General features: G+C 31.5%; 1 protein-coding gene and 1 long non-coding RNA gene across 2 annotated transcripts; one reads left to right on the top strand and one right to left on the bottom strand.

Annotated features, from left to right (window-relative positions):
• Positions 1-10,634: 10,634 nt before the first annotated feature.
• On the bottom strand, positions 10,635-12,294 carry LOC144548702 (UPF0481 protein At3g47200-like). The gene has a single exon (XM_078297435.1). It carries the CDS (start codon positions 12,292-12,294, stop codon positions 10,816-10,818), a length of 1,479 nt encoding a protein of 492 aa, XP_078153561.1. The 3' UTR covers positions 10,635-10,815.
• A 5-nt stretch (positions 12,295-12,299) lies between these two features.
• LOC144548703 (uncharacterized) lies at positions 12,300-14,637 on the top strand. The gene is made up of 2 exons (XR_013509427.1): positions 12,300-12,446; positions 14,556-14,637. It is a non-coding gene; the product is annotated as an uncharacterized LOC144548703 (long non-coding RNA).
• The last annotated feature ends 13,122 nt before the right edge of the window (positions 14,638-27,759 follow it).

Genomic DNA, 27,759 nt, shown 5'->3' on the forward strand with positions numbered 1-27,759 from the left:
AAAACAATAGAAACAGTTCCTAACTAAAACAAAAATAGTTCCTGGACAAAACAAAGTCAGTTCCAGGAAGTTTCGGACTCAGTTCCTGACCAAAACCAAAGTGCTAAAAAACAACATGTTTTATGAAGGCCGAAACAGAAACAGTTCCGGCCAAAGCAGAAAGTTCCGGTCAGTTTCTAGAAGTGCAGAAAAACAGTATGTTCGGCCAAGGCCAAAACTGAGGCCGAAACAACTGCACAGAAAGCATTGAACTGAAATGCCAATTCGGTCTTAGCTAAAAAGAAGATATATTGGACTGAAATAACATCTCAGTCCGGAGGCATTACACCAACAGCTACACTATTTTTTTTTTTTCTGAAAAACTGTGAAACCATGACGGACTGAAATGTCATTTCAGTGCCTAAAAAACAAGAGTGGACCGAAATGACATTGCAATTTTTATTGGTTTTGTTAAAAAAAAAAAAACGTAATCATGTTGGTTTTCTAAATTTTTTTTTTTTAATTATAGTTTTTTTAGAAAAATTCCTATTGGTGCGAATTGGTATGAAAAGGGATTTGGGGTGGGCTCTCTAACACTTTCTTTCTCCTGTGACCAAGATTATTTGAACCTCAGCACAACTAATTTTCTCAATCCGATTTTATACAAAACCCTACTCGTGGTGTCTTCATGTGTACATTAATTGACAACCTGTGTTAACTTAAATCGTGTGAGCCGGTATTACCATGTGAGCCGCATGATACTCTATGCTCACCAAATTTTAATACTCTATTTCGTGTGAGCGAACCTGACGCGTGTGAACTAAACAGAAGGCTCTAATGTGATAACTTTTTAATAGATCTTATTATTAATTACATAAGACGAATGATAAAGTACTGTAACATTTGTATTGATTTATAGATATGTAATTTATGTATGTCGAATATGCTAATGAATGTTTTTTGTATAAAGATGATAATACCAACAAACAATACTTAATGACATGCGATCGAACTTGCATGGTTACCAAACTTTTCTATACTAATGACAAGCGTTAATTTTATGTACTATATGTTTGATTTAATGTATGATTTCATATGAAATTAGATCCAACTTTTCTATCTATTTTCATTTCTATTTATTTTACAGGCATGAGGTGTAAGTGCAATTATGAGAATTGTAATTTCGTAGTTTGTGTAGCACAAATAATGATTTATTTATTCTAAAAATAACATTAAAATAAAAAATATAGTTTCTATTAATGTTTCTTTTTATAATAACATAAATTAAGTCCTTGATAAAATATAGAGAGCTTAAAATAATAACGTGAATTAGAATATGAATAATAGAATAATAACAATGATTATTTCAAGAAAGAATATTTATTGGTTTTCTCAAATATCATAAAAGTGCTAATTATTAAATATTTAAACAAAAAAAATATCATAAGAAACTAATTGTTGGACAATATATATATTTGTAGATTAATGTAAGAATAATTGATATTGAAATATTTATATAAATAAAACATCACAACATATTTATTCGAGAATCACAACAATCTCACATATAATGAAATGATGAAGTTGTGATGACTAGAAAATGCTTTTTCACACAAACATTGCAATGTCTTGACTAATTGACTTGAACCAAACAGAAGGCTCCAATATAATGTGGTACTTGTGAGCCATATGAAAAACGATGAAATATAATACAAGTTTTACAACTTGAAACTTGCACTTATACACATGTTCATATTTAATAATATTTGATGAATTTTACTGGTCCAATAACATGACCAAGTAACTAAACTAAAACAACCGCAGATATTTTTCTTCCTCTGAGTCTTCTGTTGCACCATCTACTGGAAATATTTTGCATAAAACAGAGATCACAATTAAACTGTCTCATGAGCCAGAAACCAAGCTTGCTCTTGCGCACCTCCCCTGAATTCATTTCACCTAAGGTAACAAAATATTTCCTTTTTAGATTTATACAGTCCGATCAATTCTGATCGGATGGTCTAGATCTAAATGGAAATATTATGTTACCTCAGAGGAAATGGATTCCTCCTGCCCAACCGCACTTGATCACTCCATGGCGCTCGTTGGCCCGATCCCTGTCGTCCGTTGCCTCCCATCAGAAGGACGACGGTTCGACTCCTCTCCAGGAGACAGGAGGATTTGTACAAGTAATTTCGGCATAAGATGTACGACTAAACCGCTGGCTATCTGTGTGTCTTTGTTCAAAATTTTATTTTGTTAAAATTGTTTTAACATTTACTTTTAGATTTTGAAATCCTCAATATTTTTATATTCTATTTTGATTTGTAAAATTTCCATTGCAAATTAACTCTTAAGGTTTTATATCGTTCAAAATTTTAAATTGTCATAATTTATGGTTTGTAGTTAATTACTAAATATCAAAATTTCAGATTATAACACTTTGTAACCTAAGTTATCAATTAAATGTCGACATGCACCTTGTTTTTCATCAAAAAGTTTGTTTATTCAAGATCTGTTTAGCATTTTCTTTGGCCGTAGGCATAAAATTAATACATTTAATATATTTTGTGGGCATATGCATTCTAGCAAGATTTAATAAAATTGAATGAAATTTCACGCTAGAATCTCTTGTCCCTTTTCTGAGCCGATTTTATTTAATCGGATATAAAATCAGTCTACTGCAAAATCACATTTTTTTATAAAAAGAAATGTAAAAGAATATATCCAAGAAAAAAATATTTTATTTAATTTACTAATTGATTACATGCTAAAACATAAAAAAATGAAATGCTATTTTTCAATACAATCAAAGTATCTCTACAAAAAAAATATTAAAATATATTATTTTTTACTATATTTTTTCTTTTTGACAAATCAGCGTGTGACGTGTCAAATACTGTCTAGTTATTTTTGTAAAATATTATTGTATCTCATTTTATTTCATGATTTTTGTTTCCAAAGAATATGAAATAGCTATTATTAATGCAATTTCAGCCCTAAATTTAATTATTCAGTTAACATTTACACAAAAATAAATTTTCAGATCATTTTTAAATTATTCAATTCAAACGAGAATGTCATTAACGTCCAACCAGCAAAATATTTTAAAAAATTTATCTAAAATTTCTCAAATATTAATCTCTTAAATCAAAATAATGTGGCGCAGCAACAAATTATATTGGTTTTCTTAAATATCATAAAAGGTGTTAGTAATTAAATATTTTGGAATATATATATATATATAGATATATATATAGATATATATAGAGATATATATATAGAGTTAGGCTGGGGTGCTATGGATAGCATAGAGGCCTCTATGCTACGGCTCAATATTCGAGTTTTCAAAATCCAAACGGTCGATCCGAACCGTTCATCTTATTCACCATATTAATATCTGCTTGGAGACAAAATTTTACATTTTTATGAATTTTTTTACTATTTATTAAGTATTTTACAAAATTGTTGATCCAACGGTGGCTGCACAAAACAGTAAAACCGTTGGATTAGCGATTTTCAAAGTGGCTTAATAAATAGTAAAAAAATTCAGAAAATTATAAAATTTGGTCTCCAAGCAGATATTAATATGGAGAATAAGATGAACGGTTCGGATCGACCGTTTGGATTTTGAAAACTTGAATATTGAGCCGTAGCACGGGAGGCCACTATGCTATCCATAGCACCCCAGCCTAACTCTATATATATATATATATCTATATATATCATAAAAGATTATTTATTATGTTTTTCACACAAACATTGCAATGCCTTAACTCTTTTTTTAGTTAAAAAAAAAAAAAATAAAAAAAAAAATCAAACAGAAAATTGCCGTTTTTTTTTCCTACCACCCTCAAAAATTAGAATTAAATGAATACCATCCGAAAAATCGGAATTCAGATTCCGCCACGTTCGCACCGTGGATCTGCGCACGGGTTGACCCGTCCGCAGATCCACGGTGCGAACGGGTCGGTGCGCAGATACACAGTGCGAACGGGTCACTCGAGCGGTGAAGGGATTTCATGTGTATGCCTATGTGGTGAGAATTTAAATTTTTTCTATCACCACTTGGCTCAATGAACAAAGGACGTTATTTATATGACAATAGCAAACAAGAAACTTCTTAATAGTTTCATTAAGCACCTAATGTGTAGGGATGGCAATGGGCCGAGCCCACGGGTATTTTACTAAGCCCATGCCCGGCCTGCCTGTTAAAAACTGATGGCCCGCCTGCCCGGCCCAATCTGATGGGCTTGAAAATCTATGCCCGGCCCGCCCATGGGCCTTTCCCCCAAGCCCATGCCTGCCCGTCCTTGCCTGTTCCAGCCCATGGGCCTACCTGGCCCGCCCATACCCGCTGGCCCATCCATATTCAACCACATCAAATGAACTGTACAAGAAACAAAACAATTCATAATGTGCTTTTTATAATGGAAAAAAAATAATTCATAGTTTAATAACAAACAACAATGTGATTTTGCTATTGGAGCAAGAAAATAATTTATAGTTTAATAGCAAATAAAGGCGACTAGTCTGCTTATTTTTTTTAATGCAAAGGCCCATGGGCTGCCTGTGGGCTTCGACATAAGGGCTCTAGGCCCGCCCTTACCTGGCCCATCACAGTGTCAGGCCGACCGGGTAAAGGGCAGGCTGGGCGGGTAAGACCGGGCCGCCGGGTCAGTTGGGCTTTTTTGCCATCCCTACTAATGTGTACTAAATAAAAAATAAATAAATTTATTCATTTCTTATACAAGAGGAGATGATAATTTATACCTAAAGAGATTGTCAAATCTCTTGATTAGAGGGAAGTCGATTTCCCTTCTAGATCTCTTGGAAACAACCTCTTCGATTGAAGCGCCTCTCCACATCTTGGTTCACCTTGAACCTAAACAACAAACTAGCACACCTCTTAGATAGATGGATGTGAAGTTTAGAGCTTAGATCCAACCACCTAGTAAGAAGAGATGAGAGATGAGAGCCCCCCTTCAAAGTTTCGGCCAAAGAAAGGGAAAAACGTGGCTGCTCAAAGGGGCTGATTTTGGCAAGTGTTATAGGCAGAAAATTAGCATATTTTTCTCCCAAATGAGCCCCCTAAAATAGGCAAGGGTTAGGGCAACCCTTTGTGTAAGGTTTGAATTAATTACACAAATGCCACTAGCCTTGTTTAGCCATCTCATGCTCTCTTTAATCTCATCTTATGGTTGGTTTAATAAATTAATTTATGAACAAATAATATTATTCATATTATTCTATTATACAATATTTATATTATTCTTATAATGTATTCAAACATTATACCAAATAATATTTGCATAACTTCATAAATTTATTTCTAGTCTAAGCATGTCATATTATGACATTTTATTTTAGCATTTCATCACATGTATTTTATCTTATACATTATTATGAAATGTAAAATACTTGTTGTTTCTCTTCAGTTGGTGTGACCGTATAAATGATCTATGTCATCTTGGCAATAATACAAATCTTTATATTATTGACTATAAGAGGTTCTATCATTACATTATAGTTATCCAAATGACATAGTAATCATTTACTCAATCCACTAATTTTGTGTCTATCCTTGTCACATGATATTATGAATAATATGCAAAATAGGATCGTGTCAATTTTGCATTATATTCATTTTCTTGGTCTCTCAAGTGAATTATAATTATAACTACATCAGTTATATTGCATGCGATATAATTCCACTTTACCAAGGGGCCCAGTAATATCATAACTCAAATTGAGGGACAATGATAATATTAACATATAGATTTCTCCCGCACAAGTTGTACACAACGAACTGCTATTTTATTCCTATCATAAGATAGTATTTAAATAGCAATCACATTATATGCTTCTCATGTGAAAAACCTACACATCTCATATCTAAGATTCTAAAGACACAATGGAAACATTAATGACACAAAACACAATCCATATAATGTTTCATTCATTTAGGTCATGTTCAATATATAAAATACATATTTTATATATTCATGTAATTAAATGATAATCCTTTATCAACATTTATAGAACTTCAATGTACTTTAATCTACATGACAATCTTCCTCGGTAATTAATGTTCCTCCTTAATTACCACGATTGTGAACTTATTTAGTGATTAAATGTTTCTCATCTTAGGAGTTCTATGATTCAAGACCAAGAGCATCTTCTTGAATACTTTCAAAGATATAACATATAAATCTCAAGGAACAAGAATAATAATATTCGTAATAAAATCATGAATAACACATAAATTATTATTAAAAGATAACTTTCAAAACACACATCCTTCAAGCGGGTCATGACGCGAGCGGGTCAAAGCGAGCGTGTCAGTGCACAGATCCACGGATCGGTGCGCAGATCCACGGTGCGAGCGAGTCAGTCCGCAGATCCACGGTGCGAACGTGGCTGAATCTGAAATCTGATTATTCGAGTGGTAGTCATTTAATTCTGATTTTTGAGGGTGGTAGGAAAAAAAAAACGGAGAAAATTGCAATGCCTTGACTTGAACCAAACAGAAAGCTCCGATGTGGTACTTGTGAGCCAAGAGTACAGAGAGAAGTGCGCTGGAAAATCAAAAGGAGATTTGCGCTAGGATATAGGACACAGACTTGCGGACCCCATTTGTCAATATATTTCCGAATCCCTTCTTCTTTTATTTGGGTCCAGCTCCAGCCCGTTTCCTTGTTTTCTTCAGCTCATTCAATCATCAAATACGATTTCATTTTTTTTTCTATTTTGACCTTTATAATTTACTTCAGGAGCCCATGCCGAACTCTTCTTCTATTTCTTTCTTTTTTTTTCTTTTCTTTTTTAACCCAAATCAATTTAATTTTTATTTTAGCTTATAACCAAGAGCGACTTTATGATTAAATGGGTCTACTCAATCTTCTCCATTTTGGTATTTTCTGAGCTTTCTAATTTATTTCTGAATCCCAATTTTTGTTTTTTTATTCTCTTATTTAATGTGCACAAGTAGAGGATACAATCAGAACAAAGTAAAATGAATCCAAAATATTCCTGTTATCATTCGTCTTTTTTAATTAAAATAAGATTTATTAAAAAGTTAAAAAAAAAAAGTATACTCGAAAAAAAAAGAGTTAAAAAACTTACCATTGGGCCTTCTTATTAGTTCGCTCACACAAAAAGAGAGAATTAAAATGAATTTTAGAACTGAGAGCGAGGATTACGACTTACGAGTTATGACTTTTAAGTTTTAAGTCATAACTAGAATATAAGTAATAAGCAGAAATTAACGGTTCATTTTACTTTGAGATTCTAACTAGAATAGTTTGCAAACCTATTTCGAACGAATCAGGTTCAGTTTAAATTTGGTTTGAATTAATTTCAAACTATTTTAAATCGAATTTTTTACAAACTTTTTTGAATCAAACTCGAATCGAATCACGAACTACAAATTTTTTGTGCAGCCCTAACTTGAACCCTCAATTGAGTTAACACAGGTTGTCAATTAATCTCTACACGAAAACTATACGAGGGGGGGTTTGTATAAAATCTGATGGAGCAAATTAGTTGAAAAGGGTTCAAATAACTGTGGGCACATGATAAAGAAGTGTTATAGAGCCCACCTTAGAGGTTTGCTAATACCCGTTTAGGGTTATCCGAACCCGGTCCGTCCGTACCCGTTATCCGAGGTATCCGTACTTGTGCCCGGGTATAGGCGGGTAAACGGGTACGAGTTTGAGACGGACCGGACACTAATATTTGAGAAAAAAACCCGCCCAATCCGTACCCGAAACACGCCTACTCGGACCCGTTGTACCTGTACCCGCACCAATTTATCTGAACCCGAACCCGCATACTTTACCCGTTCTACTCGCACCCTTTACCCGTTTAACCCGTACCCATTAACCCGTTTAATTTTGAAATTCAAATTTGAAAAAAAATTTCCTGCCGGTTTGTAAAAAAAAAAAACAGAAAAAAAAACAGTAAAAAAAACAGAAAAAAACCAGAAAAAAAAAAACCGTACCTTACCCGAGGTACCCGTTACCCGTACCCGTTACCTGAGACGGGCACGGGTATAAAACGGGTAGGGTACAGTTTTTAAAAAAAATACCCATCCTACCCGTATCCGTTTTATCCAACTACCCGTTCTACCCGTACCCACCCTACCCGTTACCCGTCCCGGATTTACCCGAGATACCCGTACCCTACCCGAGAGCACAACACTAGCCCACCTGCTAAGCTCTCGTGAAACAAATGACACAGAACCCTTGGGCATCGTGTAACAGAACCACTCTCATGACCATCTCTCTAAAACCCTTTAACAATCAATCTCTCAAATTATTAGTTCCCTCCAATTTCTGAGTTAGTTAATAGTTATGAATAAAAATAGATACTATTAATTTCAATAGCTATTTAATTTCTATATGCAAATTAATTTATATATGAAAATTTTAGTAGCGATATTAAACAATACTTTTTGGGAACAAAATTTTTTATATATCATCCAAAAGCTTTTAATCATGCTTTTGTCTCCTTATATATACCTGAATGATATTTTCATGAAATTTCATTTACTACGGCTTGAAAAGTGATCTTTTATGCGGCCTCATTCAAAATCAAAATATTTACCATCAAATATTTACGAATTAGGATGCACTATAGTAACTTAAAATTTGAGTTTGGATCCGGACCATTCAATCTCAATTTGACACAAATATTAAAAGAATCCATGCATGCCACCATGGATAACTGTATTTTTTCTTTCTTTAAATAATTATCTCTATATCACAAAAACTTATTCCCTAATTTATTTAATTGTTGTCTTACTTTAGCAGGTATTTTATATACAACCTCATAAAGATAATAATTTATTTTTCCAACCTTGTAATGTACTGTACCGTAACTTAGTTATTATTAAATTTTTACTTTGTAATTGTAGAAATTTAATTCAAATTTTAATGACTACACGTTATACATTTACACATATTATGTATTTTACGATTCAAAATAATTATTTTTTGGCACTCAGTATTTCTATCTTTAAAAAGAAAGAAAAGTAGGGCAGTTACAATTAAGCTCCTTGGCTGATTTCTCGCCATTTTTTGTTTTGAATTAATAGCATGATTAGCGCATTTGTATTTGCTGGATTGGCTGCAATTAAAATATGTCTAAAGATCAACTTTTTAACTTGGATCAAATTTTATATTTTTTTTGAAACTTTTTACTATTTTTTGAGACAATTAGAACATCACTTGATCTAAAAATTCAGGCCGAAAGTAGTGATTTTATACCTACCAAAAAAATAGTAAAAAAATTCCAAAAAATATAAAATTGGGTATCCAAGTATATATTCATATGATAATAATATTGAGAGGTTCGGATTGACTATTTGTATTTTGAAGGTCGACAAAAATAAGAATCTAATACACGGAATAGTCCGCACATTGCAAAGTACCATATTAAACCCTAAACCTATCATTTATAACAAACACTGCAAATTAATTTTTATTTTGAAGAATCCGGGGTTGTACATTATTAAAAATATATAGAGTCAGTAAGTATATATACTGGATATATTGCTGGGATCTGATAAAAATATATCTGAGATCCCCGGCCTGCCAACATCTGGTAGGCCTAGGCCATCATTTTATTGGATGCAAAATAATATTTGACAAAGACTTGGCTTGGCTTGGCTCGGCTTCACTCTACGCCACGAAAAGTAGGAAGGTTTAGTGGTTCGCAGCTGGTTTAAAGGAACAAAAGATTGCAATATTGAAGCCGTGACAATATATATATATACCAACTATTTATGTGCCTACCTTTAAACATGGATTCGATTTGGATTTGAAGTTTTCTTGCGTTGAATTGACTAGTTTAACACACTTAATTGTCCTTCTGGACCTGATAAATAGTGATAATATATGCTAATAAAGCTTGCAATCCCTATTTAGATTAGTTTTTGTCACTGTTCAGAAGACATAAAACCTAGCTAATACCTCTATTAACTCCTATTTGTTGTTTGAGGAGTTCTTTTTCTGGTCCTGGGTTGCTGTCTTTTGCTGATATCTTCATCTTTTCCTTACAGGGCCTGGAAAATTACTAACTCCTATAACCTATTTGTTGCAACAAAGGGATGGCCACCAGCGCATTTGTGATCGAAACGGAAATTGCTTGCCAGATATTGAATTCACCAGGAAGTTTATTGCTAACTTCTATGAGGATTCATTCTTAATTACAGTTGCGGTGTAAAGGAACCGGTCCAATTTCCGGGCAACGATTTTAACAGAGCAGTTCATGAGCACACAATCATATACAGTGTTGTTTTTATTCTATAGTTTGTGCATTGCAGCACACAATCATATACATTTGATGAATGCTGTATTTCTATGTTAGCAGATGTCTAAAGATTCGGATCAAATTAGGAACATCAAGAATAGCTCATGAATTGTATTATGTGAAATATTTAGTTTAAACTCAACCATATTGTTATCTTTATAGCAACTAAACCAACATCTTTAAACTTAAAGAAGTACAATGACATGATATCAATTTTTCTTAGACATCTTTTAGTTCACCAAACAAATATATATATATATATATATAGTAGGATATTTTCTTTTCATTAATTCTATATGCCCAAACTTTAAGTATATGCCCAAATATATATGAGATGCAAGTTGGATGTCAAAAATAAAATTACAAGAAAAATACAAAGTCTCATTACATTCCAAATTTATTTAGTGTTCATCAATCATCACTACATAACAGTTTCAATGAACACCACTAAATATTTTGTATTACAAACACATCACATTCAACCATAAAAAAAAACACATCACATTCAACTCGCGCTAACCGTTAGTTTGATGGACGGTAATACGCCATAACAGAATACATAGTTTGCAAAAAAGTTAAGAGCAAAAGAACAATAGCGGCAATAAATGATATAATTGACCACGGGTTGCTGAAATAATCTCGGTGCAACTTTGCTCTGTGCTTCTGCCAAGGGGAATCACAATAGGTCTTCACTTTTTTAAACAGCTCTGCCAGGTGGTGATTGTCATAGTCGAGGTAAGAACAATACCTGAGCTGGTTGAAAAACTCAGCGGCCGCCTTTTCATTCGCCAACTTATTCTCTATTATTCCATTCTGTTGTAGAATCGTCACATCCCTTTGCGTGTTCACTATACAATCCATGAAAACTGCGTAGCTTGTCAAGGGCTTCATGTTCACACCATTGCATTGCTCGAAAGCTATGAGATTCATTATCTGTGGCCTTCTCGCTTCCTCAACCGAGCTGTAAGGGATTGTGAGCACACCATTGGAGAAGTGTACACTGAAGATGCTCTGTGCTTTGGCCTTCTTGAAAGTTATCCCTGCCTCTTGAAGCTCGGTTGCACAGGGAATCATTCGCGGTTTACGCTTCGCCGGCTTGGGAAGACGATGTCTTCGCATTGTTAATTTTTTAAAAGAGGAAATTAGGGGCAACACCTTTTTTTGTTGCCCGAGAATTTTGAACATAATTAGGAATTTATTCCTTGGCTTCGTGGTAATTCCTTGTGTGTTCATGTAGCACTGGTAGTAGAAATCGAGCAAATGGTAATAACAGATATCTCCTTCTGGTGCCAAGAAGGTCTCGTTTCCGTACTGTAAGAACACAACTAAGCAATCAAACAGAGTTGCTTTCTCAGGCTCACTATCTTCACTTAGGCTAGATGCCTTATCAAACTCAGTAATGGAATTGTCACTGGACGGAGAAATTAAGTTAGAGGTGTTCTCATCTCTGGTCGAAAAAAGGTCGAACACACACTGCAGCACAACAAAAGGGATCTGATTCTCGAGCATCAGGAGGTCGCTCTTTATGAGAGGAATATTCCAGCTGATCTCAGATATAATATCAGAATCTGGAGAACAATTCACAATCAGTTGAACAATAAAACAGGCATCATACAACAGCATCTCGATGAACTCGTCAGATTTCATCTCAACGCTCTCATAGTAGCATTTTCGTGCTGTTGACTCCAACTTTCTCAACTCCACAAGATAATCTTCCAGGGTCTTGTCAGGATTTTCATGGAGCATTTTCCTCACGTACCGCAATTTTTCGCTTTCCATACATTTTAGGTCTTCACGTCCCCTATGGTACGGGCCGATTGAGACCACCCGTGGCTCATAGAAGTACTTGTTTCTCTCTCTAATGTGAGAAGGCACGGGAAAAATTGTGATCTCTTTCTCTGCGGTTGTTGATTTATACAGTACTTGATCAAGTTTTTTCTGGATAGATAAAGCCAGAGGATCACCGATTATTTGGATAGCTATGTGCTGATTCTGTGTCATCTCTGAATCTTCACAGATTTTACCAAGGTACTGATATCTCTGTAGGGTACTTCTTCTTTTTTGTTGTTGTTGTGCTTCCCTCTATTAACAGAGTTAATTTTTATATCTAATCACCCGCTAATTCGTAAACTGTGGTGGATGTGCAAAAGGAAGTCCTTCCTGAAGAAAAATGAGCAAAAAAAGGAACTCAGTACTCTTATTTTAGATAATTGCTACTATAATTACTGTGTTCTGGCATCAATGTAATGCTTTTTTTGTAGTATCAAAGAAAATAATTTTTCCAAGATAACAGTGCCAAGGGAAATTTATAAATTGTGGGCAAGAACAAATATTTATGAGTTTGTTTTTAATTCCATCAGTACCAAAAGAAAAATAATCTTATTTACAGCACCACAGATGGTACTAATACTTTGTTTGTTCATTCTATGTTTGAATTCCATGATGCAAAGGTAGCTTTGAGTGTACTGTCAATAGGCATCTCCTATTGGAACAGAAAATATGATATTTCTCAAGGTTCAAAATAGCGATTATCGCGTTATAGCGGAAATGCTAAGAAAAAAGCTATCGCGAATAGCGTAGCTATAGCGGAAGCTATCCTACATAGCATCTTTTTGTTTAAAAAATTATATTTTATATTTCTACTAATTATCAACATTATCTAAAATCTCATAAAGCAATAAGTAACACAAAATTGATTAAGGAATTAGAATATTCATATTGAACCAGTACAAAGTCCAAATTATTAGACAAAATATTCTTAATATTATCATAAATTATTTATCTTTTTCCATTCAAAATAACCTAAGCATTTGGCATAAACTATAATTTTTTTCTATTCAAAAAAATCTAAGCAAGCATCATGAAATAAACATTCTATCTTTTTTTAGTTAAAAATAAAATCAATCTGGACCTTGAAAAAAAATTGCAGTTTGGGCCTTTAAATAAAAGCCTATGTAGCATAGCGTGCGCTATAGCGTGTAGTGCAAATAGCGGACTACTGTTACCGTTATAGCGGTCGTAGTTGAAATAGCGCACTTTTATCCTATAGCTTAGCGTTCAAGGTCCAAAAACGCTATTCCGTCGCTATAGCACACTATTTAGAACACTGATATTTCTATATGTATATATATAATTAGAGGAGGGTTCGAATGACTCATGTCTTTAATGTCTCATTGTACTTCATATCCTATACTTCATTTTCAAAGTTTAGAACTGTAGATCCATATTAAAATATGTTTGGAGACTAAATTTTATAATTTTTTACTATTTTTTAGATATGCAAAATCACTATTTTTTAATGGTCCAAAAACAGTTATTTTGTACTTATCTAAAAAATAGTAAAAAAGTTCCAAAAAATATATAATTTGGTCTCCAAGCATATTTTAATTGAATATTATGTCTAGCAGTTTGAATCGATAATTTGGACTTTGTAAAGAGAGATATAGGATATGAGACACAATGAGACATGAAAGGCATGATATATTTAAACCGTCCCTCCTCATATATATAATTATTGAAGTAGAGTCCAATTAATTTTTTTTTTGGTTTAGCTAATCACTAAAATAAATATCACTTTTTGGGCAATAACTCCATCATCTAAATTATTATATTGAACAAAACAACCACAAACTTTCTTACTTTGGACAATTCCTCTCTAAACTTCCAATTTGAAAAAAGAAGAAGTTAAAAGTGTTGGATTTTAACCATTTTTAAAATTTATATTTTATGGTATAATGTATTAATATGTAAAATAAAATTGTTTCATAAAATATATGCAAACTTAAATAACGATTCAATATTTGTTTTTTTAAATTTATCTGACAATTAAACAAAACTCAATACATAACATGATGAAAAGTTTCAGACAAATAAAACATCATTTCTCATCTCTTGATCTTATCTGTAATTAATAATGTTGAAAAGGGGGTAGGGTTAAGCAATTTTTGCAAACTTGAGAGGATGATTTTTCAAATCAAATAAAATTTTTAAGGGCTCTGTGTGTGAGGTAACTGAAATTTTGAATTTAGATCCAGGCGAATCCAACCCGAGGTGGAATGCACGGGGCCCAATATTTGTGCCAAAGCAGGTCCGACGGTGAGGATCCATACTCAAAAATTGAGTTACCTTAGGTAATATGAATAAGTAGTTTCTCTCTAGAGAGGAAGTCATCGAATTCAGTTGTAACTTAAAATTAAGGTTGAAAACTAAAACAGAACCAAGCAATTCTAACTTAAAATTAAGAGGAAATAATATAAATGTAGTAGTGTACCTGTATTTTAGGATTTAGAGTTTGAGCTCTCCTGGGGAATTCTTGAGCAATCTATTATTTCTCCTCATCTTCACCTCATCTCTCTCTCTCTCTCTCTCTCTCTCTCTCTCTCTTACAGTCTCACTCAATAAGCTCTCTCTGTTTGAATAGTCAAAGACCCAAAGCTCAATAATAATTATAGTGTGGTAAAGGAAGCTAAGTGACCTTGTCTTTTTTGTTTTGTTTAAGTTGATGGTTATTGGTTCTTAGCTTTAGGTTCACATGTGCACTCAAAATATTCTTTGATGGGACCACAGGTTAAGTTGCTAATAGATATTTATACTTTTACCTGTTCAGTGCTATGTAGGGCTGCTCATGAGCCGAGTTGAGTCCGAGTTGAGGACAACTGAAATTCTACTCATGAACTTATGAGTCGAGTTAAGTCCAAGTTTCTAATTCAGTTTCGAGTCAGAAACTCCAATTTGGAATCAACTCATGAGCAACTCGAGTCTAAGCGAGTCGACTCGTAACTCATAATATAGTACATAGTGAGACAATGTAATTTAATTCTAACAAAAAAAAATAGTATATAGTTTACCAAAATAATACACAATTAAATATAATACATAATGAGACAATGACCAATACATAATTAAAAATTACGAAAATACTAAAATAGTACATAATTAAAAATTACCAAACAGATAAAGTCTAACAAAATAGTATAGAGTGTAATAAATTAACAAAACAAAAGAAATAGTACATAGTTTATCAAATTATCAAATATTACAAACAAGTATAAGGCTCGGGGACACAAAAATTAGGAATATATGGATTAGGGTTTGGTGTGAGTCCAACTGAGTTGATTCCGAACCGAGTTGGAGATAACTTGGATTCGACTCATAAATCAACCGAGTCAATAAACTTGAATCAATTTTGACTTGAGTCAGTTTCAACTCAAGTTATTGACGAGTTGAATTTGAATTGATTCCGAACTAAATTTCGAATCATGAGCTTTTTGTGCACCCAAGTGCTATGTCCTATTAATTGGGGCCATCTCTGTATGAGATAAATAATATTTTTGTGATTTCAAATGAAATCGATGAGTATAACTGTTTCTTTCAAAAAAAAAAAGTTGCAGCCATCTTTGAATCATTGAAAACAAAACTTTATAAATAGTGTGCTATAGCAATGCTATAGTATTTTTAGATCATAAAAGCTATGATGCTATCAGCGCTATATAACGATGCAATATGAATATAGCGTCATTTTTTTAACTGTTCTGCTATAACGTGATAAATGCTATTTAAACTTTTGATATACAGTACATAATTTTATACATTTTTGTTTGTTTGCAGTAAATAAGATAGAATGCGAGCCTGAGAATTAGGAGTGTCAACAGATATGATACTGGTTGGATAGAGGCATTTTAATACTCGTACCCGTTATGATAATGAAAAAAAATATTTACTCTTATCTTTTTTTTTAATATGGTACGGGTCAGATAAATGAATAAAAAAGTGTCATTAACATCTTAATTTGTATTTTCGATAATATATTTTCAAAAAAAAGAAAAGAATAATGAATACAACTAATTTGTATTATGAAAATTTAATAAAATATAAAACTTTATTGTATCATGTATCATCTTCATACAAATATATGTTTATATATATAATTTTATTTTTTAAATTATCTTATATAATAACAGGTAAGATAATGAAAAAAAATAAATCTTCACTTTTATCCGTACTTGATAAGTTAACGAAAAAAATCCTACCCTTACTCATGTTTTGGGATACGTACGATACGGATCAGATAAACGGATAAAAGGACGCCATTGACACCTCTACGAGAATCGCCTTTTTAAATAGTAAACAAAACAAAAAAACAAAGAAAAACCAAACTAATTGAAAATTAAACTTTAATAACAAAAGTAAATATGAGAACAGACCTTTGACTTAGGAGCAAATGATATTATTTGCAAATAATTAATTTTCGGTACCTTTTTGAATAAATAGATGGATTCAATGAATTTCAATATATTTTTCTAAATTTTTTTTGTGTCGATGACAAATTATATCCAAATTATTCTAAGAATATATTTTTTTCTTTAAAACATCATAATTTTAATACACTTACATGCATTATAAACAAAAACCATATTTGTGAACAATATGATATACTATATTCGAATCATTAAATTTATAATAAGTAATTCTCCTAACCACTCCGGCTAACATGCACAAATTAAATAGGTCCCTAGTGGAAGAAAAAAAGTTAAGTTTAATTTAAAAAAAAAAAAGGAGGATAGTAAAGTAAAAGACTAAAAGGACACCAACAAAACGAATCTTGTTTTGGATAATACAGTTCAATCTATGAATAGTTGAGTTGGGTTAAATTGGTCTAAATTAAGTGTCGGCCCCCACTAGTTGGGAATATTCTTGCATGTGTTTTATTTATGCTTTTGTGGTAAAGGTAACAGGAGCCAAATGATGTTTTAGTACGGCCAAGTGAAGTGGTTTAAAAGGGGATTTCTTTATTTTACAAATTCAATCAATTTTATCTGTTCATATCGAGTTCTAACTAATATCCCCAACTTATAAAGGTGAATTTCAAATTGAATTTTTCAAAAAAGAAATCTAGATTCTCCCAGTACTAGGGACCATAGTGACAAGATACCCGAATTATACCCGTTTAATTTTTTTTTGGGGTGATGCCGAACCGAACACCGAATTATTCGGTTGACCGAACTTTGACCGAATTAAACCCGAATAATTCTCGAATTTTACGAACTTTTCCCGAATTTTACGAATTATTCACGAATTTTTCCTGAATTTTTCCAAGAACAATTATTTTTTTGCTCCCTTGCAAGAATGAGATTTCTGATCCGGATAATTCCGAATCATTTCCGAATTATATCCGAATTATAACCGAATCACGAATTTTTGATCTCGCCGAACCGAACCCGAATAATTCATTTGTCACTATGCTAGGGACTAGGGAGAAGATAGAATTAATTCCTTGTTGGCTTCAACTTCCAAGTCAAAATTACTATAGAATCTAGTAGGAGCTCAACTCAAAATGCTTCACACCAAGTGAGAAATATGTATATATGTGTATATGTATGTATGTCTTTATTAATGTGATTTTCATTTCACTGAACAAGTGTGAGTGATAATAGACTGATGGTATCTACTATAGACTTTCAATTGACCAAAACGACAAAAAAAAAAAAACAATTATTAGTGGGTTAATAAAATAATGATTTGAGGAAGACTTGGCTTGATGACTTTGAATAAACTAAGAAAGCTTCAATCTACTTTGACGTCATTGCACACGCATCACGCATTCACGCTTTTGCTATTTCTCTCTTCTCTTCTATATATGTTGTTCAACTTGATTGAGGTAATTTTTTGTGGTAATTCAATTAATCCCATAATTATTGGAAAAGAAAGGTACAGTTACAACTTAAATATATAAGGTCATTTTTACCTACATTCCCACTTTTCACTTTCAGTAGGAAGGCTTTATTGGGCTCAACATTTATCGATGTTTTTTCTTTTATCTATTTTACAAGGAACACCTTCAATTTGAGCTTTAAAAGGCCCAGTCTATATGGGCTCTCCTTCAAGAAACACGTACCTGCCATTAACCGTGTATAGCCGCCTTTTATATATACTAAATATAACATGCACAATCCAAAAATACAAACGCCTATGTCTATACTGAAAAATTAGATATATAGAAATTAATTAACCGCTTATTTTCTATATAAAATAATTGTTTACATATATGATGTACTGTTTCTTTGTATTTTAAAAAATATTGTATTATTGTATCTGTATTAATATTATACTCATCCGTATCCATATAGAAATAACTTGAAACAGGCAATTTACACACAATTTTGAATTGTCACACAAATAATGTTGAAAATGAGCATTATATGATAAGTCATGCAAATTTGCTTAGCAATGAGTATTGTTGTGTATAAAGTGTGAAAATCATACAAGTATAATATGTTCGATCTATTTTTATAAATTGAGTTTTATCTCCCTACAAAAAAAAATAAAGTATATTCATAAAATCTAAAGTTATATAAAACTACTTAATGTTTTATCATATTGGATTTAAAACGTGTATGATTATTTTAAAATATATTATTCTAAATATAATGATATAATGGAGGATATCAAAATAATTAAGTAGCCAGAAGGGGATGACCGTAAGCAAAAATTAACTCCTTCATTCCCGTTTAAAAATGCAATTCACACACAATCTTTAATTGTCATATAATGTTGAAAATAAACATTATATAATAAGTCATGCAAATTTGCTTAGCAAGAAGTATTGTTATGTACAAAGTGTGAAAATCATATAAGTAACATGTTGGATCTATTTTTATAAGTTAGAGTTTTATCTCCCTACAAAAAAAAAAATGAAGTATATTCATAAATTAAGAATTTAGAGTTATATAAAACTAGTTAAAGTTTTATCATATTGGATTTAAAACATGTATGATTATTATAAAACATATTATTCTAAATATAATGTGAAAATGGAGAACACTAAAATAATTAAGCATATTTATAAAGGGTGATGCTATACTCAGGACAAAAATTACAATTTTGAGTGCACCCGCAAATCTTTTTAATTTATACCGAATTTGCCCTTCATTTAAAATTTCCATCAAAAAAGACAATATATCTTTTCAAGAGGGTATTTAATACACAACTAATTCGCGTATTTTTATGACAAGTATTATAAGTCATGTAATTTTCATTTGCTTTCCATATTTTTAGCATTTGGTAAGATTATTTTTTTTGTGAAATTTTCAAACTTAATTTAATTTCTAGAATAATTATTTCGCTCAAAATATGTAGTATAGTATTGTAAAAAAATTGAAATAAAATTGGGTGATTAAACAAGTTTCACAAAAAATGTTAGACTCCAATTACTTCACTAATTTATAAAGTTCTTTATTTTTAAATTTCAAGAGAAATGATTGGTTCATTAAAATTCATCTTACAATGGAGTATAAAAAATATATTGAGACTGTTAAAAATAATTTTAATTGATAATAGTTCGTATATCTTATAATTTCTTGTAAACTCGTATGAGATGATAAATCAACAAATGTTTTAATTACAAAACCCTTTAAATTTAGCAAAAGAAAAATCAGAAAAACATAGCAGTAAAAATGCTATTGAAATCAATAGGCAAACACAAGAAAAAGAGATCATTTCTCGTGAAAATAAAAAATAAAAAATTGATAAATTAGTGAAGTTTAGAGCCTAATATTTCTTGTGACAGTTTTCAAAAAAAATATTTCTTGTGACAACTTGTTTAATCATCCAATTTTATTTCAATTTTTTTATTTGTTTACAATACCATACTAAATATTTTGAACGAAAATAATCATTCTAAAAATTAAATTAAGTTTGAAAATTTACAAAAAAAAAAAAAACTAATTTTACCAAATGCTAAACTGTGAAGAGCGATAAAAAATTACTTTACTTAATACTTGATAGTACTGACCACAAAAATACACGAATTAGTTGTGTATTAAATACTTTCTTAAAAAGATGTATTGTATTTTTTAGATGAAAATTTTAAATGAAGGACAAATTCGGTATAAATTAAAAAATATATCAGTGCAAAATTTGTGCCTTTAATATAGCGTCACCCATTTATAAATTCAAAAGAAAAAGAGAGGCTTAGGGGTGTGAATGGTACCTTTTTAGCCGTTTATCCGACCCGTATCGTATTCGATAAGGCAGGTATGGGTAAGTTTTTTTTTTCGTTAGCTTATTGGGTATGGGTATGGGTATGGGTAAGAATTTTTTTTTCGTTAAATAAATGGATAAGGGTATGGGTAATGACTATTTCGTACCCGTTACCCTATAGGGTAATTATAAAATCCAAATATATATTAAATTCAATTTCCAACACACTTAAATGTATATTCGTGTTTTTGAATTTTTATTCTTTATAAAAAATAATTTAGTTGGAATTGATTGCACATTTATTTTATTTTTTATTAGAAATGCACTTATATATGTGTTAAAATGAATTAGTTTTTGATGTTTAATTTGTAAAATATAATAAAACTAATTATTATACTAGTATTATCCGTTATTCACCCGCTACCGTTTCGTTACCCGATAATATTAACGGGTAAGAGTAGGATAGGGTAAGATTAATTTTTAATGGGTATGGGTAGGGTATGGGTAAGGTCAATTTTAATGGGTATGGGTATAAAAATGTCTCTACCCGACCCGTACCGTACCCATTGACACTCCTAGAGAGGCTTGACTGGATGGGTCATCTTAATATATTAATTACCAATTTTGTTCTACGTTCTTCGCTCTAAGCCTCTAACTCTTTCTAACATTCAAAATTAATGCAAAAGTTCCATACAAAATATTTTAGATTTTATACTAAATTGATCCTTCAACTTCTCGAGAGGTCGCAAACTCTGATACAATCTTTAAGAAATTGTATAACTAGACTCCACTACAAAAGACAGACACTTTTCACGAGAATAAAAAGTTACTTTTCGCGATAGAGTACCATTATAAACGTATTTTTTCTATTCACGACGGTACTTTTTGCGACGGAGTCCCAAAAAGTTACTTTTCGCGATAGAGTACCATTATAAACGTATTTTTTCTATTCACGGCGGTACTTTTTGCGACGGAGTTCCGTTATAAATGTGTTTTTTCTCTCGCAAAAAGTACCTACTTTGTTACCAGAACCAATCTGAAGTCATAACTCAAGTCAAACAAACCTAGCCCGAACACGATCCGACTTGTCTTATGACAGAATACGACAAACTATATTTTAGAAATCTCCCGCATCATGTCAGTTTCAACAATCCAAATCCCCAATTTCATATGGTTATGTTGTCAGATGCAATCTAGAACCGTCTCTCTGTATTCATGTAATAAACCAGAAAATAATCCAAAGGGTGGGGATGAGAAATAATATAAATATTAGCTTCCAGTGCGAATTTGGTACAATCAAGCCACTGGACTTGCAATCAATCCATATCCAGAATTAAATCCTCGCAACTTGATATTAACAATTTAGTTTATATATATTAAATGAATGCGTATGCTCAATCACAATATTTAATCGAATCTCAACTCATAGAATTTCAAATGAAGCTCAACAGAGATATATTTGACTTAAACTCAGATTATTAGGTCTCGTAACACAAACAGATGACCCACCAACTTGTCACACAGGTGGCCACGCTAAATTCACACCTGCCGGTACTCAATACCCTCCACTGACCCTCATTTAATGTGCTTAGGCTTATACCGTTCATTAAAGTGTGGTTAATAGTCAGATAATATTTTGTATGCAATAAACTCAGAATCGGTAATTCTGAGCACATTAAACAAACCTGTCATTCCAGTCCCAAACTAGATATGACATCAATCACATCAATCATACGTCTCTTTACAGTCACCGTCAGAAATAGAATCAGAATTAGAATCAAATTCCCCCTCCCAACCGGTACTGGAATTAGCGAGGGCCGTTCACCATATGCACATAAAGATTCCGTAACCAAAATCTAATCTATAGCTCCTAGACTTTGCATAGCTCAACAGATTTCTATAAACATAAAATTATGGTGACTCAACCATAATTCAGAATAGGAGATTCATACAAACGGTAAACCATACAAAATAATAGATCTACAATATCACATTAAATTCAGTATTAATTTGATTGGGTTATGGACATAATGCACCAGTTAAAAAATATGCAGACAAACAATCATTCAAAATGACAATTAAATAACAATTTAATTCTTAAAAATAAAATATCAAACAAATCCAATAACCATGCACCTGATATCGTAGGAAAAACAATAAACTCATAAGCAATGCTACTCCGAAAAATTCTATCATGTCTGTCTCGCCGATCTATTTCATAATTACATATGGTACCATGATATCCTAATATTTTCCAATTAGAAGTAATGTAAATCTTTTATTCCATTTTCTCATGTTCTTCCTCATACTCATTCTCTCTGTTTTCTTTTTTTCGATTTTATTTCTGTTATTATTTTATTTTCTTTTCTTTCTTAAGAGAATCGAATAGAGGTACAAATAAGCTGATTTATTGGTGGGGTCGGTTAGAGGGGGTCGATTAATACATGAGAGCCGCGTGGCTCAAATGCCACGTTTTTTTTTTTTTTTTCTTTTTAAGAAATTTTATAGAAAAAACCCCCAAATTTCCTTAATTTATAAATATATCCAAGGTTGTTTCAAATAATTTTATAAAACACTTCTTATAAATTGACCCTCAAGTTTCCTTAATTGATAAACAAAATTCTAAAATTCTTTAAAATTTTGGAATATTACATTGAATTGTAACTTTGTTAGTTTCATATTCATATTTTTACAGAATCTAATAGTTAATTTTGTATTCATATTTTTACAGAATGAAACACAAGTTTTCAAACTTTTTTTAAAAATACTTAAACTGCAAATATTTCATGCGATTTGGCCTATATAAAGAGGTGCACAACGGTTTCTGTCTCCTCACAATTCATTTTCTCAAATTTCTCTTCTCTCTCCTCACTTCTGAAATTTCGCCAATTTTTCTCCTCCCTTATCCATATTTGCAAGTCTCTATATTTTTAAAAAATTTCATTTGTAGTATAAAAATAGTTGTAAATTAGTCCAATTAAGTTAGTAAGGTACCAAATTAGTATAATTTAGTTTTAATTAGTGTTAATTATATTTAATTAGTTGAATTTATGCTAATTAGTGTTAATCAGGGTTAGTTAATTAATTAAGGTACCGAATTTAGTGATAATTAGTGTTAATGTAGGTAACAAAATTAGTTGTAATTAGTGATAATTAAGTTATCAAAGTTAGTTTTAATTTTATTTTGCATTTTAAGCAAAGCAAAATTTTACTGCAATTAGCGTATTATCAAGTTTTTTAGCCAATTTTAGTATTTCTTTTTTTGCTTATTTTAGCCTATTTTACCGGAATAACATAATTTTAGCATATTTTACCACAATTAGTGTATTTTCAAGTTTTTTAACCAATTTTAGTATATTTTTGCTTGTTTTAGAATATTTTATCCGAATAACATATTTTTAGCATATTAGCATATTAGCATATTTAAGCATATTTTTACTATAATTAGCGTATTTTCAAGTTTTTTAGCCATTTTTACTATAATTTTCCTTATTTTAGCATAATTTATTGAAATAACATATTTTTAGCATATTAGTGTATTTGAGCATATTTTTAGCGTAATTAGCGTATTTTCAATTTGTTTAACAATTTTAGTATATTTTTGCTTATTTTAGCATATTTTATCGGAATAACATATTTTTAGCATATTAGCATATTTTTTTAGCATAATTAACATATTTTATCACAATTAACATATTTTTTGCTTGTTTTAGCATAATTAGCGTATTTTTTGCTAGTTTATTAGCCAATTTTAGTATATTTTGCTTGTTTTAGCATATTTTATCGGAACAACATATTTTTTGCACATTAGCGTATTTAAGCATATATATTTTTACCGTAATTAGCGTGTTTTTAAGTTTTTTGGCCAATTTTAGTATATTTTTGCTTGTTTTAGCATATTTTATTGGAATAACATATTTTTAGCATATTAGCGTATTTAAGCATATTTTACCGTAATTAGCATATTTTCAAGTTTTTTAGCCAATTTTAGTATATTTTTACTTATTTTAGCCAATTTTAGTAAACCAATTTTAGCCAATTGTAGCATGTTTAAATTTATTTTTCAACGTAGGATGGCTAGGGGACGGCCTAGGAGAGCAGCACCAGCAGATGACCCTACTGATGAGCCCATCCCCATCAGCAACATGGACCATTTCAGTCCTATGTTATTGTCATACCCCCAATCCGGAGGTGCGACGAACCTACCGCGTTTATTTACCATTCAATATATGTAACACAAGGAATGGATATTTTTATGCATTGCCAATAGCATCCATTATTTTTGTCACATCCCAATTTATTTAACAAGAATTACCTTATATTTTATAGGGGATGATGCTAGAGATATACTCTCTACACCCTATCAGATAAAATAACCCCAAATCCCATACCTTTAGGTGGCCCTGCTGTTAATTATAACCCGAAAGCGTTTTTCTGACTTCGCATAATGAACCTGTAACCCACAAGGGGAAACGAGTGAGAAATAATAAATTATTTCTCAGTGTTGACTGCCACTCAGATTATTGGATTTGAAGGAAATTCATATTCATAATGACGAATGCAAATGCTCAATAACAGTATCCAATTGAACAACAAAAATTACATAAATAAATCAGAACTCTCAAAATATTATTAGAATAAATAGTTTGGGTCTAAATCCTTTAAACCATAAAGTCAGGTAATTAACGTTTGGGACCTAATCTTTAGAACCACTAAGTATGGTAACGTTTAGATTCTTAACTTTACAATTTCTAGTCTGGTAACACTGACATATACCATAACATGTATCTGTCATGTCAGGACTTATACTGTTCTAACTATCCTGACAATTTGTTAACAGAAATAATATGAAATCAGTATTCAATATTAGTCCTTTTTCACAATACAAAACAATATGAAACAATTTGTTAATGGAACCAATACGAAAATAATATTACAATGCTGTCATTATCGGAAAGAAAATCAATGATAAGACAGTTATTACCACAGTTTATTAGTATTAAAGTCACAATTTACATTTACTCAGTATCCCCTACCCAACCGGTACTGGGTTCAGTTTGGGCCATTCACCATATGCGCACAAGGGTCCTGGAGTAAAGTCTAGTAGCTAGAGAGAATTTACAATATATTAATCATTTTTCTTCACTATATGGAGGTTTAAGGATTACAGTATTCAATATTCAATCAATTCAATCACTGTGGTCTCAATCAATCATTTGCAATAAGAATCAATCAATCGATAAATAATATCAACATGACGGTCAACAATCTTACCTGTAATTCAGTTTCAATTGTGCTGGGCTATGCACATGATGCAACAATTCAATCAATGCAGTCAATCAAATATTCAAAATGCACAGCGAGTTACGATTTAATTCATAATCATAAATCTCAGACTAATCCAATAACCTCACACCTGATAACGTAGAGAAATTGGCAAGGTCACTCACAGTCTTTCCTCCCTGAACCCTTTGTATCATCAACCTTATCAACTTTGTAGAGTATCATAAACGTGACTAGTAACGAAGCCAATCATGATTAACAGGTTCAACCCTAAAAGAAAAACAAGTAAAAAGGAAAAGATATATATATATATATATTCAATTACTTATTCAAACATCTTTAACCGCTTTACAGTCTTATAGAGCTTGCTTAATTACTTAATTCTCAAATATTTTCAAGTCTTCATCGAATGAGAAGAAAAAGATAGAACTGAGATAAAACGAGATACCCAATAGTCGTGCTAGAAGCGCTCAAAGAGAAAAAGCACACACACAGACAGCAAGAGATTCAATCAGTACAGCAAAAGCATCCTTCTGCGACCGGCCAAATCGGTCGCAGAAAGTTAAAGCGCCGGTCGTTGATTCCAAACCAAATCGAACTACTGTGTTTTCTATTATGGATGTTTAATTCCATATCTTGCATGCATACTCTCTTTGTCTATTGTTTATAAAATGCGTTGCTATTTTTGTGATTTATTTAACTGTTAAATACTTTACACGCACAATTTTCACATATTTTGTTTTGCACCTCCCTCTAATATCATTCGCAAGGGATGTTTTTATGTAAAATAAAAATTTTGAGTTCATTTTGCAAAAAATCAAGAAATTGAGATATGAATGCACTGAAACTTATTTTTCATAGTTAACTTGATCTATTCATTCTCTGAACTCTTGATGTCAATGTGAAATGAACACAAAATGATTGTAAAATATAACATGGACACTTTCCTTGTAATTGAATTTATTTTTGTGCTACTGCTCTCTTTTTTTGTTTACCTGTGGAACCATTTACTTGTTGCTTGTTTGTTTATTTAATCATACAACTTTTTGTTTCTTTTTGATATGTGCAGTGTGGTTCTTTACGTATTGTCGTGCCGATCAAAGATTAGTAATTGTTATCAAACTATCTGAATTTCTAGAAGTATCGGTTGTTGTTTTTTTTTACAACAATTTTGTTACTGGTATTGTTGCATTGTGTTGAACACTTGTTTGTGCTCAAGAGTGTCATTATCAGATTTAATTTTAGAAAATGGTTTTAATATACCGCTCTCGTCATTCTGACAAAATATTATTGAATGTGTTGGAGGTGATTTCTCATGCTTAATTTCAGTTGGGATTAATTTGAATTTAATTTGAGAGGTTGGCTAATATACTAACGTTGGTGTAGAGCAGTTTGTTATACCAACTGGGTTTTTGTGATTTCGAAGTTCAAATAATCGGTTTGAAGTGTTCAACGTATTCTCTATATTAAAATGTGCTTGGATACCGAATTTTACATTTTTTTGGATTTTTTAAAATCACAGTTTTCATATATTTTTTATTATTTGTTTACCATATAAACAGTTTTCATATAAGTAGGGGTGTAAACAGAGCAAATTCGAAGCAGATAATGCTGATACCATATTCATATTCACGTTTTATTGAGCGGATACGAATATGGATACGGATATATAGTAAATGAATGTCAAAATGTAAAATCAAATCCACTTTAAACGGATACGGAGTGGATAATTCATAAATACGGATATGAAACGAATAACTGTCAGATAATTGCATCATGAGTGTGTGTGTAGAACTTTTCTAAAAAAATAAAAAATAAAATAAAAACAAATGTATAAGCAGGTATTGGCGTATTGCACTGGATATTCAATCAATAATATTGATTCAATATACTTAGCAGTTTGCACTGGATCCAGTGCCAACTCCCTTATGTGAACTTAAGTGGGATAATTAAATGAATGTGCCAGAATGGAGGAGATCGAAGAAAAGAGAAAAACGATGTAAAGAAAAAAAAAAAAAAAGCAGCGACAATTCAAGTCACGCGTGAATGGAAATGAGGAGCGGTCCGGAGCAGAGTTCCAGAAATTAGTTCCACACTCACTATGTAAATTGATTTAGAGTGTATATATATGAATCCTGTCGTTGAATTGTAAAGCTGCGAGTTTCAGAAATATATCAGATATTGACTTATTAGTTCCAAAATACG

This window comes from Carex rostrata, chromosome 33 (assembly GCF_964058835.1).
Source record: "Carex rostrata chromosome 33, lpCarRost1.2, whole genome shotgun sequence".
In the NCBI taxonomy this organism is placed as follows: domain Eukaryota; kingdom Viridiplantae; phylum Streptophyta; class Magnoliopsida; order Poales; family Cyperaceae; genus Carex; species Carex rostrata.